This window comes from Callionymus lyra, chromosome 6, assembly GCF_982586985.1.
Source record: "Callionymus lyra chromosome 6, fCalLyr1.hap1.1, whole genome shotgun sequence".
Lineage (NCBI taxonomy): Eukaryota > Metazoa > Chordata > Actinopteri > Syngnathiformes > Callionymidae > Callionymus > Callionymus lyra.
In genome coordinates this window covers 7,307,642-7,322,431 of record NC_141823.1, presented here as the reverse complement: position 1 = coordinate 7,322,431, position 14,790 = coordinate 7,307,642, and the positions used below count along the sequence as shown (strand labels likewise).

At 33.9% G+C, this 14,790-nt stretch overlaps 1 protein-coding gene across 1 annotated transcript; it reads right to left on the bottom strand.

Moving 5' to 3' along the window:
* Positions 1–7,443: 7,443 nt before the first annotated feature.
* On the bottom strand, positions 7,444–12,525 carry sec11a (SEC11 homolog A, signal peptidase complex subunit). The gene is made up of 6 exons (XM_087793667.1): positions 12,371–12,525; positions 11,957–12,066; positions 9,837–9,986; positions 9,613–9,732; positions 7,853–7,910; positions 7,444–7,789 (listed from the first exon to the last, which is right to left on the bottom strand). The coding sequence occupies exons 1-6, from the start codon at positions 12,419–12,421 to the stop codon at positions 7,739–7,741; spliced, it is 540 nt and encodes a 179-aa protein (XP_087649793.1). The 5' UTR covers positions 12,422–12,525; the 3' UTR covers positions 7,444–7,738.
* Between the last annotated feature and the right edge of the window lie 2,265 nt (positions 12,526–14,790).

Sequence of the window (14,790 nt, the reverse complement as noted above, 5' to 3'; positions counted from 1 at the left end):
AATGGCTTCGCTGGCCCCGCCCCTTGCGCAGATTCCTTTGGCCTCCGCCAATCAGAAGGCCGCGATGGTGGGGTTCTTGTCACGTGGTGTGATGATATCGGCCGTAAACAGAATCGGATTAAGCAGCGAAGGTGACGTCATTTTTGGTGTATAGTCAGTGATTTTATGTTTAAGTATTATCAAAAAAAATATTAAAAGTTAAAAATAAATAAATAATAGAGTCAAAGGACACACGTAAGAGGCCAAGATGTGCAAATCAAATGTGCAAACTCTGGAACAAAATTTCAAAATTCGTGAATTTGTTTCAGAATATAGTAATTTTGTCCAAGGCTTTGTACATTTTTATTCGGAGTAATTTTGTTCAAAAGTTTGGACATTTGGATCAGGTGTCGTCATCTTTGTTTTATCATATTTTATGTATGTTTAAACTAGACTTAGTAAGATTTTCAGGGTTTATTTATATATATTTTTTTAAAGCCAAATAACAAAAGTACTGTGCCACAGAACTGCAAAATAAATGTATACACTCTGGAATACATGTACAATATTCAGAAACAAATGTAAAAACTTGAGATCAAATTTACAGTATAATGAAACAAAATTACAATTTCCTGAAAATATTTTCAAACACATTAAGAAACCCTTTAAATGTGGATTTAAGAGTGATCTTTGTTTAATCATTTTTTATTATTTTTGTTTAAATATATAATAAAGTTTCTTTTTTTTTTTTTGTAAGTCAAAGGACAAAAGTACGGTGGCCCAGAAGTGCAGAGAAACGTTAACAAAGTCATCTCTTAAATTTATTTACAGACTCTACAAACAAACAAAATGACGATATTTGGAAAAGAAAACAAATATATGTGTTTGTAAATTTCTTTCATGACGTACATTTTTTTCATAATATTGTTATGTAACAGAGTTTGTACATTTGTTTTGGAATTATGACTTCAGTACAATAGTCAGAACACGTGACATCAATAAAAACCAATGGTATTTGTAGTCAAACAAAGAATTATTCTAATAATTTAAAATCCAGAGTTTTTTTTTAATTTCTACCTTTTAATCATGATTTAATTCATCTGCAGTTGAGCTTAGAAATGTTATTTCTGCAGGTTTTTTGTCAGTTTTACTTCAGGTTTAAGTTTCTATTATTCATTAGATCTTCCTCTAATGACTATTCGTAATGTGTCTCTGTGTGTCCTGCGACAGAATGGCCTCCTGTCCAGGGTGTCCCTCGCCACTCGCCTGAAGAGGCTGGGATAGTCTGGTCAATAACTTTTGTAACAACAAAATGTGACATATTGGCTCCAAATAAGGTTTAAATGATCACACGATACATCTGGATCAGTGACTTATAATAAAGCACAAGAATAATAACTATTATTAATGAATATTAAAGAATTATTCTAATAATTTAAAATCCAGAGTCTTTTTTTTAATTTCTACCTTTTAATCATGATTTAATTCATCTGCAGTTGAGCTTAGAAATGTTATTTCTGCAGGTTTTTTGTCAGTTTTACTTCAGGTTTAAGTTTCTATAATTCATTAGATCTCCCTCTAATGACTATTCGTAATAATAGTTGTCATGGTTACACTTGTATTTCCTTTTTTCATGTACAAATAAAAACACAAAATCAAACGCTGTATGTGAACGTATGTGGGACTGCGTTGACGCTCCTTTTGTTGCTATGGCGACTCGATGAAGATGTTTTCTGATGATATGGTGAGAAAGTCAGTGGAAAATGTGTGTGAATGACACTAAGGACTAAAAAAAAAAGAGTTTTCAGGTGAGTATAGTGAAGAAGTGAGTGCAGACAGGGTGGAACGAGTGATCTGAGAGTCATTCCAATTAATATCCAAGAGCTGATGAATTAAAAACATTTCATTTCTTCTATTTGAAAAAAGTACTTTCCAGCTGCTCTAATATGTTATTCAAAGTGTTCGTCTAAAGTCATGGGTTCAAAACTCGAACGAGATTCAGATGTTTACGAGCAATGAGAGAGATTTCATTAGAGGATCTGCAGACGTAACTATTTCTCACAAAGTCCACTTTTTTTTAGTGTTTCAGGAGGAGAATTAAAGTTGTCCAGACGTCTCAGTGACGCGTCGTAAACCTGCTCAAATCCTCCAGTTAATGAAATGTTCTGATCCGCCTTCCAGCGGCGAGAGTCCGAGCACGACTGGAAGAAAGTGTGTCAGGTGATCGTAAACAAGAGTTCCACTGTTTGAAGTCCGTTGATTTACGGCGGCGATTATTGGAATCACGTCAGCGGAGCTGTTGCTGTGCTCTATGAGGAGGATGAGATCAAAGGCAGGACGTTTGAGAGAAACACTGTTACTTTGAGAAAGTCCCTAAAAAAAAAGTTGATTAAAAATGAGTGAATGGAAGAAAATGCTTTTATCTAAATAAACTAATAATTCATGTCTTTGTTTATTTGTATTGCAACTTCATTAACTTTGATTAAAGTTTTCTTTAATTATCTATAACAACAAGAATTTGATCAAATTTGTAGTTTGGGTTTTTTTTTTGTACCTGAACTCTAAATCATATTTAAATACATTTCACTTTAAATCAAAGTTATTTAAACAGACATTTTTACAAATGATTCTTTATTTTTTTAAATGAAGTGTTCAGTTTTTATAATAAATACCATTAATAATCTTATTTAAGAACATTCAACATCTAAGTTAGTATAAAATAACAAATGAAAAACATTCTTAACATAAAAATGTGTCAACTATTGATAATAATTTTCACATAATGGCCTTACTCAACATAATTAATGATATATAACAACAAGAATGTTATAACGTAAATTGATTTTATTTATTTTTATCTGCGCATTTTAATCACTTTAAATAAGTTACACTTGTTATTAATTTTTTAATAATGATGCACTTTGTGTTCAGTTTTCATAATAAATACCGTTTATAATGATATTAAAGAACATTTAAAATCTAACTTTATACAAAATCAATCAAATAGAGAAAAATATGAATGTAAATATGTATTAAAAAAAAAAAAAAATCATTTAAATAACTATATTCATTTGAAGGTCTTACTCACCATAATGGACAATGATTAAAGTTATTTTATTGATAACATTATTATTTGTCATATTTTATCTCTTTTCACTTTAATTAAACTTTCATACATACTTTTATAATGTATTTATTTAATTTATTATGTGTTTTGTGCTATTTTTTTTAATAAAAAAGATTATTAATGTTATCTTGGAACATTTAAAATCGAAGTTATTAAAAAATAACAAAGAGAAAAAACATAAAAATGTTTAAAATATATAAATAAATAATTTTCATGTTGTTAGAAAGAAGCCCAAACTTGTCGTTTTTAATGCGGGAAAAATATTTTTTTCTTATTCAACCAATTGTTAAGATTTTAAGATAAATGAAATTATTTAGTATATAAAATATATAAAATAAATAACTGCATTTCTTTGCGATGTAAAGATGTTGTAGCATAACTTTACCAGCAGAGGACGCTGTTTCATCACCAACGCCTTTCATTCAAATCAAAGAGCGATGGTTTTTTCTGCTGATGTTTTTCCTCGTAATTATTATTCTGATAATAACATTTTTATATACTTGTAATAATGAAATGAATTCAAAAAAGTAAAACAAAAAAGTTGTTTTGTAGAATTTTGTTTCATCGCACAGTTGTTGAATTTGTTCCCAAAATGTCCCAAACTTTAAATTATTAATGTCTTTTTTAATAAACCTTTCGAGCGAGAACATTCAGAGAAGAAGCTGCAGTGAGTCTAAGACGAAACACCTGTTAGTTGCAACAGTCGAGCCTGAAGGTCGTTAATAAAACAAGGTCAGGTGAGACCAGGTGACGTCACTGAGGATGAAGGCGCGAGCGGTTGATCCTCAGACTGAGAAAGTCGATTGTTTTCGCAGGTGAAACTGTTTATCTTTCTATTCATTAAATCAAATTCTCTGATCATTTAAGTCGCATCTTTATCTTCCGCAAAATTAATTGTTGGCAAATGAATAGTAAATGTTCGGAAGCAAGTTAGTCACGTGACCTGTGGCATCAAAGTCGTTCTTGTTTTACAAATGAACTAGTTTTACTATATCTATCTACTAATATTCGAGTGAAAGTCGTTCATCAGTGGGCGGTATTTTGTCGTACAATAATCTGAGGGTCTGCAGTTCAAATCCCAGCTGCTGCCGTAGTGCTCTTTGGCAAGACATCCTGACTCAAGGTTTATGAACCGATCATGGTTTCCTTTTTATATTGTTGTCAAAATCCATGTGTTAATAAAAACTATTTATAATTGTTGCTTATTAAAAATATATATATTTTTTAATTATCTTCAATTTAAACGCTAACTGTTTTTGAAGTTAAGTACATTTCTGTGCTGGTTAAAAATTAAATAAATGTACATTTTTATTCGTGCAGGCTTTTCCTTGATCTTCTGAGGCTCCTGTGTTGTTCTTAGTGTTATCTTGATCTTTAAAGTATATACTTTATTTAATATTGTTTTGATTGTTTAAGCGCTTTGTGACCCTGGTCTGGAAAAGCGCTATATAAATAAAAATTACTTTCTTACTTACTTACATTGCTTGGAGGAGTTGATGTGGCGCCCCCTAGAGGGCAATGGTGAAAACCCATATTAACGTTTTATAACCATTGAATTGCTACGTTAGTCCAATTTAAATACTTGAAAATACGATCCATATTTTAAAGAATGTTTAGGTATTTTGGCTCATGACTTATAGAATTTATTTTTGTGGAAATGATTTAAAAATAACATTTTGTTGTGATTATAAAATATATTTTGTCACGGGTAAACAATAAAAAGTGTTTACTACTGAAAAGGAAAAAATAAAAACCACATGTTTATCAACGATTTTTGTCTTTAATTACAAATATTTCAAAGAAGTAACAAAGTAAACTCAAAAGTTATTTAATTTTCAAACGTAATCGAAGCTAATTCGACGATATATTCTGTAAACAAACAATAAACCTGACAAACTTCCAAATATATCTTTTATTTCAAACAAATAATTCCACGAACGAACGTTGAAAATCTACAGCATATGACCTGGAGTTGGATTTTTATTGCTGTCGATTGTTTTACATTCGAGGATCAGTTGAAGTTTCTTCCTCTGACGTCACTCTCTGACGCGATCGTAGACTTTCAAGATGTTCCTCAACACGTCGAGCTCCTGGAACAGCGAGAGGTTACAGCGTCAGAGTGTGATTTCTCCTCCGGATCGAAATACAAACAACAATCTTTTCATATAGTTTCTGTGCAACTCAACTATAATCTTGTTTAAATAATAATAATAATAGAGAGAAGTATTGAAGTGTCATCAAAAATGTATACTTCAAATACTGAATTTTATTATATTTCTTAAGCATTCAATTATTATTTTTAAATAATTGTATTCAACAATATATTGAAAGGTTACATGTGTTTATTATTGAATAATTCAGTTATATTAGAAGGTTTAATGTGTTTTTTTTTAAATAATTGAATTTATTTATTTTAATTTGATTTTGTAATTAAATTAAATACAAAATTGAATTCAGTCATTTTTGCTACAACTGTACAAACATTTTCATATTGAATTTAAAAGGCCATGAATGGGAAAATGTTGATTTTAGAACATTTATTGTTTAATTATTGGAATTAGAATATTAAAATCTGTGTAAAAATATATTTTTTAAATTCAGTTATAAAACTGTTGCCAAACAACAAAATTCCAATTAAAAAATGGGAAAAGGAGATTTAAGTCAATCAAGAAAAGCTGGAAAAAGCGAACCTGACTTTTGTAGCCTTTCTCCTGAGACCCCAACACAACACGCAGCAGATCCAGGAGAAGACCCTCGAGCGCCCCCTGCCGGGAGGAGAGCGCGTCCGGCGCGTCTGGCATCAGAGCCGCGTCCATCTCACTCTTCTTGCCCATGAAGTGACCTGGAAAAAAAAGGCATTAAGTACCTGAAAAAAAACACGCCATGGAGTCTCTGACTGGTGCTGCAGGTAGAAGCCCTGGGTCTCACCTGTGGCCCACAGGTAACCTCTGGGCGTGACTCTGGACACTTTGTTCCGAAGCTCCTTCAGGTCCAGACTGACCTCGGAGGAGAAAGAAAGGAAGGAGAGAAGGAGGAGAAAAGACGTGAAGAGATGGAAGCTTCTCATGTCCGCGCGTGTGTGGAGGGAGACGCGCGCGCGCTGCGGCTTATAAAGCAGTGCTCCGGCGCGACGCACGCATGCGCAGATCGCTTTTACGCACGACGATCAGAATCTAAAAATATTATAATCGATGAGTTTAATTGAAGTTTTATATTCACGGAGACTCGTCACACATCTACACACTTCTACACACATCTACACACTTCTACACACATCTACACAATCAGACACGCAGAGACACAACAATGTATAACACAAATATAAAACAATGAATCTCAATCAAAACACGATCACAACATAAAACACACAATTATCGATCACAACACAAAAAAGAACATTAAGCGCACACAATTACTCGATCATGCACACAATAACAAACACACGCACACACTCCATTGGTTAAAACATTCTAAATGACGTGATTGAAAAATACAAGTAAATGCTTTTTTTTTTAACTAGTGCAATTAGATATTAAATTTAATAAATCAATAGGAAATAATTGTAAGCAATTAAAATGTGTTTTTAATTTGTATTCTTTTAAATTAAAAAGGATGTTGTGTGTCCATATTGTCAAGAAACAACACAAATAATTAAATAATTAAAATTACTAATTAAATAAACATTTCAATAAAAATGTATCAGTGTTTCAAAATTTAAAACACAATTCCTATACACTTTCAGACTAACCTACACATAAAGTAAACGCACAATGCAAATGTTGAGTACACAAAAAACAGACAGAAAAAGAAGCACAACAAAGACCCTAAAAAAAACTGCACATAAGGACACACATGATAAAACACACAAAATCAAAAACAAAATACACATAAAAACACACCAAAAATACTCTACAGTGTCATCTTTCACACCAGAAAACTCCTTCACAACCTACACTTGTACCTCAACAATACTTGATAAATCATGTATTAGAGTTGCAGCAGAAAACCAGACGTTGATGTTAGCATGCTGTACGTGTGACTCTTGTGTTAGCGCACAAATCTTCAGGCGACTTTGTTATCTTCAGATCATACACACCAGGAACTTTCTCCACACTATCTGTCGCTCTGATACTTTCCCTCACTCGTGAACAAGACCCCAGGATAGTAGAAGTCATTCCTCTGGAGAAGGATCCGAACCACGGACTTGGACTCTGATCTGATCATGATCCACGACTATCAAAACACTAGTAACGTCATATTTAACAAAGTTGATATTTCTTGAGATTCAAATGACTCCAGTGAACATGTGGTGAAAACAAAGGAGAGGAAAGAGCGAGTGATGATAAGCAGGTTTCATATTTAATCATCGTGATCATAAAATACTTCTTTAAAAGACAATGAATCGACAACATCTGCTTTACATTCTGCGCGTGACAAAGAAAGATCGTCGCGAGTGAATCTAGTTTGTCACCAAAAGACGTGTTTTTTTTTCCAGCTCGACACTTCATCCGCGGACGACAACACAAGGTAGAAAAAAGTGGGTTCGACAAAAGTGTAACTTGTTTCTTTTATTGTTTTACTCAAAGTCTTGGACGAGTCGTTGGTGGAGATGGTTTGAGTCGTGGAGTCGCGTCACTCTCGGTGCACCAGCACGAAGAGGCCCAGCAGGAAGAGAACAGCGTACTGCAACAGTCACAGAAGAAGAGGTTAGAAGTAGAACGTACTTAGATATGACAACAGACTTACTTTGAACTTTGGGTAATCGTTCATGAGGATGGTGACGATGCCGATGTACGGAACAAACCTGTCGGGAAAATCAGAAAAAAATCATTGATTATGATTCGATCAATTATATCTGAACCAGAAGTTCAATTTCCTGAGGAGCAACGTTAGTGTCTATGACTGTTGCGTGGACAACATGGACTAAAAGACGATGCAGCAGGAGATCAACAAGTGTAAATATGACATAAAACTCTTCGACTACACCTGATTTTTACTTTTATTTGTTAACTTAAACTATTCTTGTTTGGAATCATTTAGTCAAAACAACCTCAAGTGTACGGATCTAAATTATTATATTATATTTTTTTAAATGCGGTGTTGATCTACGGGACCCTGATTTTAAACCACAAAAAATGACTTAACTGTGCAAAATTAAGTGTATGAAATGTTTGTATTAACAGATAAAATAAAATCATGTTTGAAAATAAATATATAAAGTTTAACAGATCATTTAGAATCATTTATATACAAAATATATGTAGGTTTTTTTTATGCAGAATTGTAGGGGTCTTTTTTTTTTTTTACAAACAATGATTGTATTAGAGTTTCACCATATACCATTAGTGTTTTTTAAATACCTTCACAATGTACACCATCACAGACAGTGAAAGAAACACAAAAACCAAAGACACACTATAGACACACTAAAGAAATGTAAAAAAAAAGTAAAAGGGTCGAATATAACTGCACTGATAAAAGATTGCAGAACATACTGACTTGTATCACAACACAAACAGAAAATAACCTACACAAAAAGACTAATTCAAGCACACAAACTAAAACACACATAAACACTGACTGGCTCCTATACATCTACTACACAAAAAGGAACACAACGCACATGTACGAGTACCCATGAACAGAACAGCCACACAAAAAATATTAAAAGGAAAAGTTCAACACTTAAAAAGACACTCTTAGACAAGTGCACCAAGACCAAAAACACAACCTTACACACGGCTACATACAAAAACAAATCGTACATGTTCACACACTGAACTGCCTCAGTAGTACTTGCGCCAGCTCTGTAACAGCAGAACGTCTTTCATGAAATAATGTTACAATTTCTTCTTCTAAATCCAAAGAGACAAATAATTCCATGTTTATCCTGAGTTTCAAAGCTGATCCTGATCCATCGTTTTAAAGAAGAAGCTCCAGAGCCTGATCCTCATTCATCATTTCAAGAACAAATAGTCTTCATAAGGCCGCTCAATAAAACGGGAAAATATCGATATCGGCACGAACGATATGCATATACAAAACATGTGATCATTTATCATTTTTTATCATATAAATCAAGCATTTCTTAAATCTTCAACAAATCAGAGTGACGTTCTGTAAAACTTGTCAATTTGTACTTCTATGTCTCGTTGTCGTTTACGTCTCCGTCTGTCTGTTAGATGTGCTGCTAGGCTTGGTTGCTATGGCGACGCGTCTTGCTGCCGCGCTTACTTAGCTCAGTATATACACAGAATACTAACTTGTGATCTAGTCAAACACTAGTGATCCAGTCACTCGTCTCTTTCAACCTCCTTTGCTAAAGCAACATATATTGCACATATTTCCAACATCGAGCAGCCCTACATCCCATCCATAAAAACAGTACAGTTTGCGTTAAATTGACCTTGAAGTCAGCCACGTGTGACCTCACTTGAGTCTTGATGAACTAATAAACATGTCAGTTCATTCATCCTTCAGATCACATCATGGGTTCAAGCTCTCACCCTCTCGCTCGTCCCACGACGTCCTTCTTCTCCAGCCAGTGCTGACCCGGCTTGTACAGACCTCGGTCGTCCACCGCGTTGTTGTCTCCTTTGGTCAAGAACTTGATGTCTCCGTTTTCCCTGAAAAAAAAAGAAAGAGTTTGAGTCGACGGTTGTTGTCGTTCCATCGTTCCAGTCACTGACACGACGACCATCGTTTCACCAGCTACAGAGTAGCTACTCACTTCTCGTGGATCTTGAGGACTCTGTGTACGATGGGGATCTCTCGGCCTTCTATCCTGAACACCACGATCTCGCCCACTCTGATGGGATCTTCCACCCGGTTGGTCAGGAACAGCAGGTCTCCTCTGTGGAAGGCTGGTTCCATGCTGCCACTGAAACCAAAGACGGATCCACACGTTAAATAAATCCATGAGTTCGATCATCAACGGCCGTTGAGGATCTGGTTTCATTACTGTTGGAGAACCTTCTAGTTCAGAGGGTAGAACCACAGACCAAAACCAAGCGTTACAGGAAATTAAAAGATGGTCTCGGCAGAACCTAAAGATGATAAAGACCTGCGTGAATCTACATAATCTATCTATCTACGCATCTATCTACGCATCTATCCATCCATCAGAATCAGAAATTCTTTATTTGTCCCGCGAGGGAAATTCGGTTTAAACAACAGCAAGAGCAATATACCACAAATAAAACACTCAGAAATAAAAAATAAAATGAAAAAAATCTAAATAGAATAGAAATCTGCACTATATTATATATACACAACATATTTACAAAAATAACAAGAAGAAATGTGCAGTTAAATATTTATCTGTCCATCCATCTACGTATCTATCTATCCATCCATTCATCCATGTATCTATCTATCTACATATCTATCTATCTACGTATCCATCTACATATCTATCTATCTACGCATCTATCTATCCATCCATCCATCCATCTACGTATCTATCTATCCATCCATTCATCTATGTATCCATCTATCTATCTATCCATCTACATATCTACGCATCTATCTATCTACATATCCATCTATCCATCTACGCATCTATCTATCCACGCATCTATCTTTCTATCCATCTATCTACATATCCATCTATCCATCAATCAATCTATCATCTAAATATCCATCTATCATCTACGTATCCATCTATCTAAGTATCTATGCATCTATCTATCCATCCATCCATCCATCCATCCATCTACGTACCTATCTATCTACGTATCTATCCATCCATCCATCTATCTAATTAAAACTGCAGTAACGCCTCAATCCACACGTTTAAAAGGTAGAGCCAGATATTAATTACTTATTCATACGCGTGTGAGATTCCTAGCTTGTGTGAGATTCCTGCAAAATGTTCATATTTATTTTTAATATTATTGTTCGTACCAGGCCCTTTCTTCAGTGCTTCGTCATCTTCTCTGACCTTTAATGATAATTATAATTATAGTGGATGTTTCCAAGGTTTGAAGTCAATATTGTACTGTGATTAAAAGGTATGTCTAGAGTAAAATAATGTCTTAATTATATGAATTCAAGCACAAATATGTCTCCTGTCATCATAATATGGAGGCTAAAAGGGATAAATTGTTTAAATATAGACATTATACAATGTTTTACTTGTTGTGTAATGAAGACCATAATCATAACCATATAAGGAAACATATAAGGAAACATTCAAGTGCAGTTTCCCGTTTCCTGGTCACTTGAAAACACTGGATGTGAAGCTTATTGAAAATATAACTTTCAGCAGAACACGGGGAAAAAAATCACTTTAAAGCATTCCTTGATGGATATTACATTAATAATGTCATGATTAGCAAAAAGTCTTCCTCTTCAAGATGCAGTAAGTTCCTCGTCTTGACTATGTTTTCAACTTATTACTTTATAAAGTTGCTCTGAAATCTGGGCGGACGAGAGGTTACGAGAGTCCATTATGACGTAATAATGGCTTCTCCCCCCCTCCAGCCAGCTGTAATCACGCCCCCTTTGTTTATACAACAAGTCCCTTGAAAGTGGAGACAATGAAAAGAGAGTTTTGTACAAACGGATACAATAGAGTCACACATTTTAAGGGATAGTTCACCAAAAATTTCTAAACACGCTTAAAATATAAACTTGTTATATTCTTTTATTTCTCCCGCCCCAAGCCAAGGATGGCAATTCATACCATTTTTACGATCAAAATACATTTTCACATCATGTGACTGAAACAGAAACTGGTCAGAAACTGCACATTGTCCTTCTAAATAAAGTGAAACTGAATCACAGGTTAACACGTCATATGTTTGGACCAATGACGCGACCAGTCATAAGAATACGTGTCAGACTTACCTCAGGACAACAACAATCGGACTCTCGCTGCCAGTGACGACCATCAGTCCTTTCCAGATCATCAGTGCAGAAGAAACTATCATCCCAAAGTTCAGCACCTGATAGTAAAGCTGGAGAAACAAACATCTGGTTTATACATGTATTATGTCGCTGGATTCATAGTCATTGTCCAGCTAGAAGGAACCATGTGTGAAGAATAAGCAGGTGTAAATATAAACGTGAATAACGTGTTTGCACGTAAACTAATAAGCATCGAAAAAGGGTAATTGTTTAAACTCTTTTTCGTGATTTAGTTTGAACCAAAGAACCGCTGGAGCAGAGCAGTCGCTACAAAGCGCTCGGTGGCTAGTTAGCATTAGCTCCTGCCACATCAAGAGACCCTAAATAACAATGAAAAGGAGACTGAGCACCAACCTGTCGCTTGTTCATGCGACGGACGTCGTCCAAGAAGTCGAAAGACATCATCGTTGCAAATTATAAATAGAACAAAATGCAGAAAATGAGCAGAATTATAGGTTTAAATGAGCGACCATATGGATGCAGACGAACTTGCATCCGTAACTTCCGGGTTCGCTCGTCCGGAAATCCCGCCCACGCGCGAACTCGTAGTGTTGAGGTGTCAGTCTGGGATACGAGGGGTGAGAGTGCGACGGTTTTCATGCGATCGAGTCTCTTTTAAGTGGTTTTTCATCCAACAATTCAAACTATAACTTATCATTTCTTCCTCTACTGTATGATGAGGGATCCGTGGCTTTATATAAAATAGACGGTAACGTAAAATGTGTCGAAAATATGTAAGAAATGACAAAACTAGTTCTTCAAACGCGTAAAATGCGTGTTTCAATGTGAATAAGAATATAAATCCGATATGTATTAATCGTTTTAAGCAAATACAAATTACCTCTTGAACAATCATCTAATACATGTGTTCAAAATTCATTTATTTTAAACCAAATTAATTCGTTTGACAATTTAATTGATACCATTTTTACTCCTTTGTACCATCTTATAATACTTATATGTATATATTGTAAACATTTTAGTTCACCGTATTTTTAACTTGTGTTAGTTTAAGATTATTCTGATGTGAAATTTACTACTAAGTTTAGAATCTAAAAAAAATGTTTAATGTTTTTTTTGTTTATTTAAGTGATTTATTTTGTAAATTAAAAATGTTGGATCTTGGCAGTTACAGGGAGGTAATGAATTCATTGCTTCTCAAAAAAGAACTTGGGTCAAAAAATTCATATTTTACAGGATTTTTTTTGCCTGAGTTTAATTTTTGTTGCATGTCACATTTATCTTATATAATGTGAACTTTTTTTCTTTTTTTTAATGTTTTATCCTAGATCATTATTATTAGTCTGAACAAGAAGGACCTGTCTCGCCTGCAAACTCTAAAGTGAGAATTTCTGAGCTGTTCTAGTAGAAGAACTTACATTTCTCAGAACCTTAAATCTCTGCATGGGCTGCTACGAGTCTTTGATCAATTTTGTTATTTTTTATCCAACAATTCAATTGATAAATTAATCCATTAATCTCTAAAATAGGCCCTGACCTAATACGTGTATATATATATATATATATATATATATATATATATATAGACTTGGTTTGTATATAAGATCATTGATCATTCTGAGGTGAAGTTTACCACCTGAAACACTTTGTATCTTTGGATATGTTAAACATTAGGATATTTGTCTGTTACAGGGTGGTGAAGATGAATTCATCTATAAAATTTACCACAATTAATATTTGACCCAAGTTTAAAATATAAATGGTTGTTTTTACAGGATTTATTAGCAAAAATGTCCCTGATCTGCAATATTTTTTTGTCTTGTCCTGGATTTTGGTTCTACAAATAATGACAGTTTACATCTAAATTAGATTTCGATAGCGATGCCGTGTATTTTTTGCGACTCCGTTCAAAACTACAATCTGAATTAAAGGCGACTCTCTTCTGTATGACTGAACATATTACATTATAATTGACCCGAATGTGATGTGAGAAGAGTTTAACACGCTTCATTCTCACTTCACACCACGAACACGACTTAATCGCTCAAATTCAATTCCATTAGAAACCAAAGTAAACCTTAAATGACGACAGTTAGCGACTGTCAATCCACTCATTTACTCATTATTTAAGCTGAGCTCTGGTTATACATCTTTAATTTTCACTCTTTTATCTCCGGCGTCTTGTCAGAATCTCATTAGTCGATGCTGAAGTTAGTGATTCCGGGTTTAAGAGAGATTAAGAGAGATCTATTATAGATCCACACATGAAGATAAGAAATGATGAAATGTAGGAGAAACATCACAACAACTGCTAAAAACAGAAGATGATGGAAGGATGTTGGTCTCTGGTGTTTTTTTAAATAAATAAAACAAATAATTGAAGAAGACATTTTGAGCAACTCTAAGGTTACAACTTGTTCCTAGGTAAGCTCGTTTCTGATTGGCGTGTCTGAAAAATGTGTTCTAAATTCATTTTCTTAGCCAAATTTATTTGTTTTACAATTAAATTCACATCATTATTACTCTGTCGTTTTAATAAAAAAACAACAACTTGAATTCTTTCTAATATCAGTTTAAAAAAAATACTACAAAACTTTTTTCACCACAAAAATAAAGACGACTTCAAAACTATTTTTTTTATTTATTGAAGTCCCTTTTTTGGATTGAAAGACACAAATATCCTACACAAAAATGTATCGGTTCAATCAAAGACAACAGTTTAAATCCAAAAATGGATTAAATTAATTAAAAAATAAAGACAGTGTTTGTCATCTTTGGTTGAATGTTGGCAATATTGGTGCAAAAACAGACCA

Coding starts and splice junctions, on each gene's coding strand:
- sec11a (XM_087793667.1), bottom strand. CDS start 12,421: ATGATGTCTTTCGACTTCTTGGACGACGTCCGTCGCATGAACAAGCGA. Junction 9,987..11,956: donor CCGATTGTTGTTGTCCTGAG/GTAAGTCTGACA, acceptor CTTTGGTTTCAG/TGGCAGCATGGAACCAGCCT. Junction 9,733..9,836: donor GTCCTCAAGATCCACGAGAA/GTGAGTAGCTAC, acceptor TTTTTTTTTCAG/GGAAAACGGAGACATCAAGT.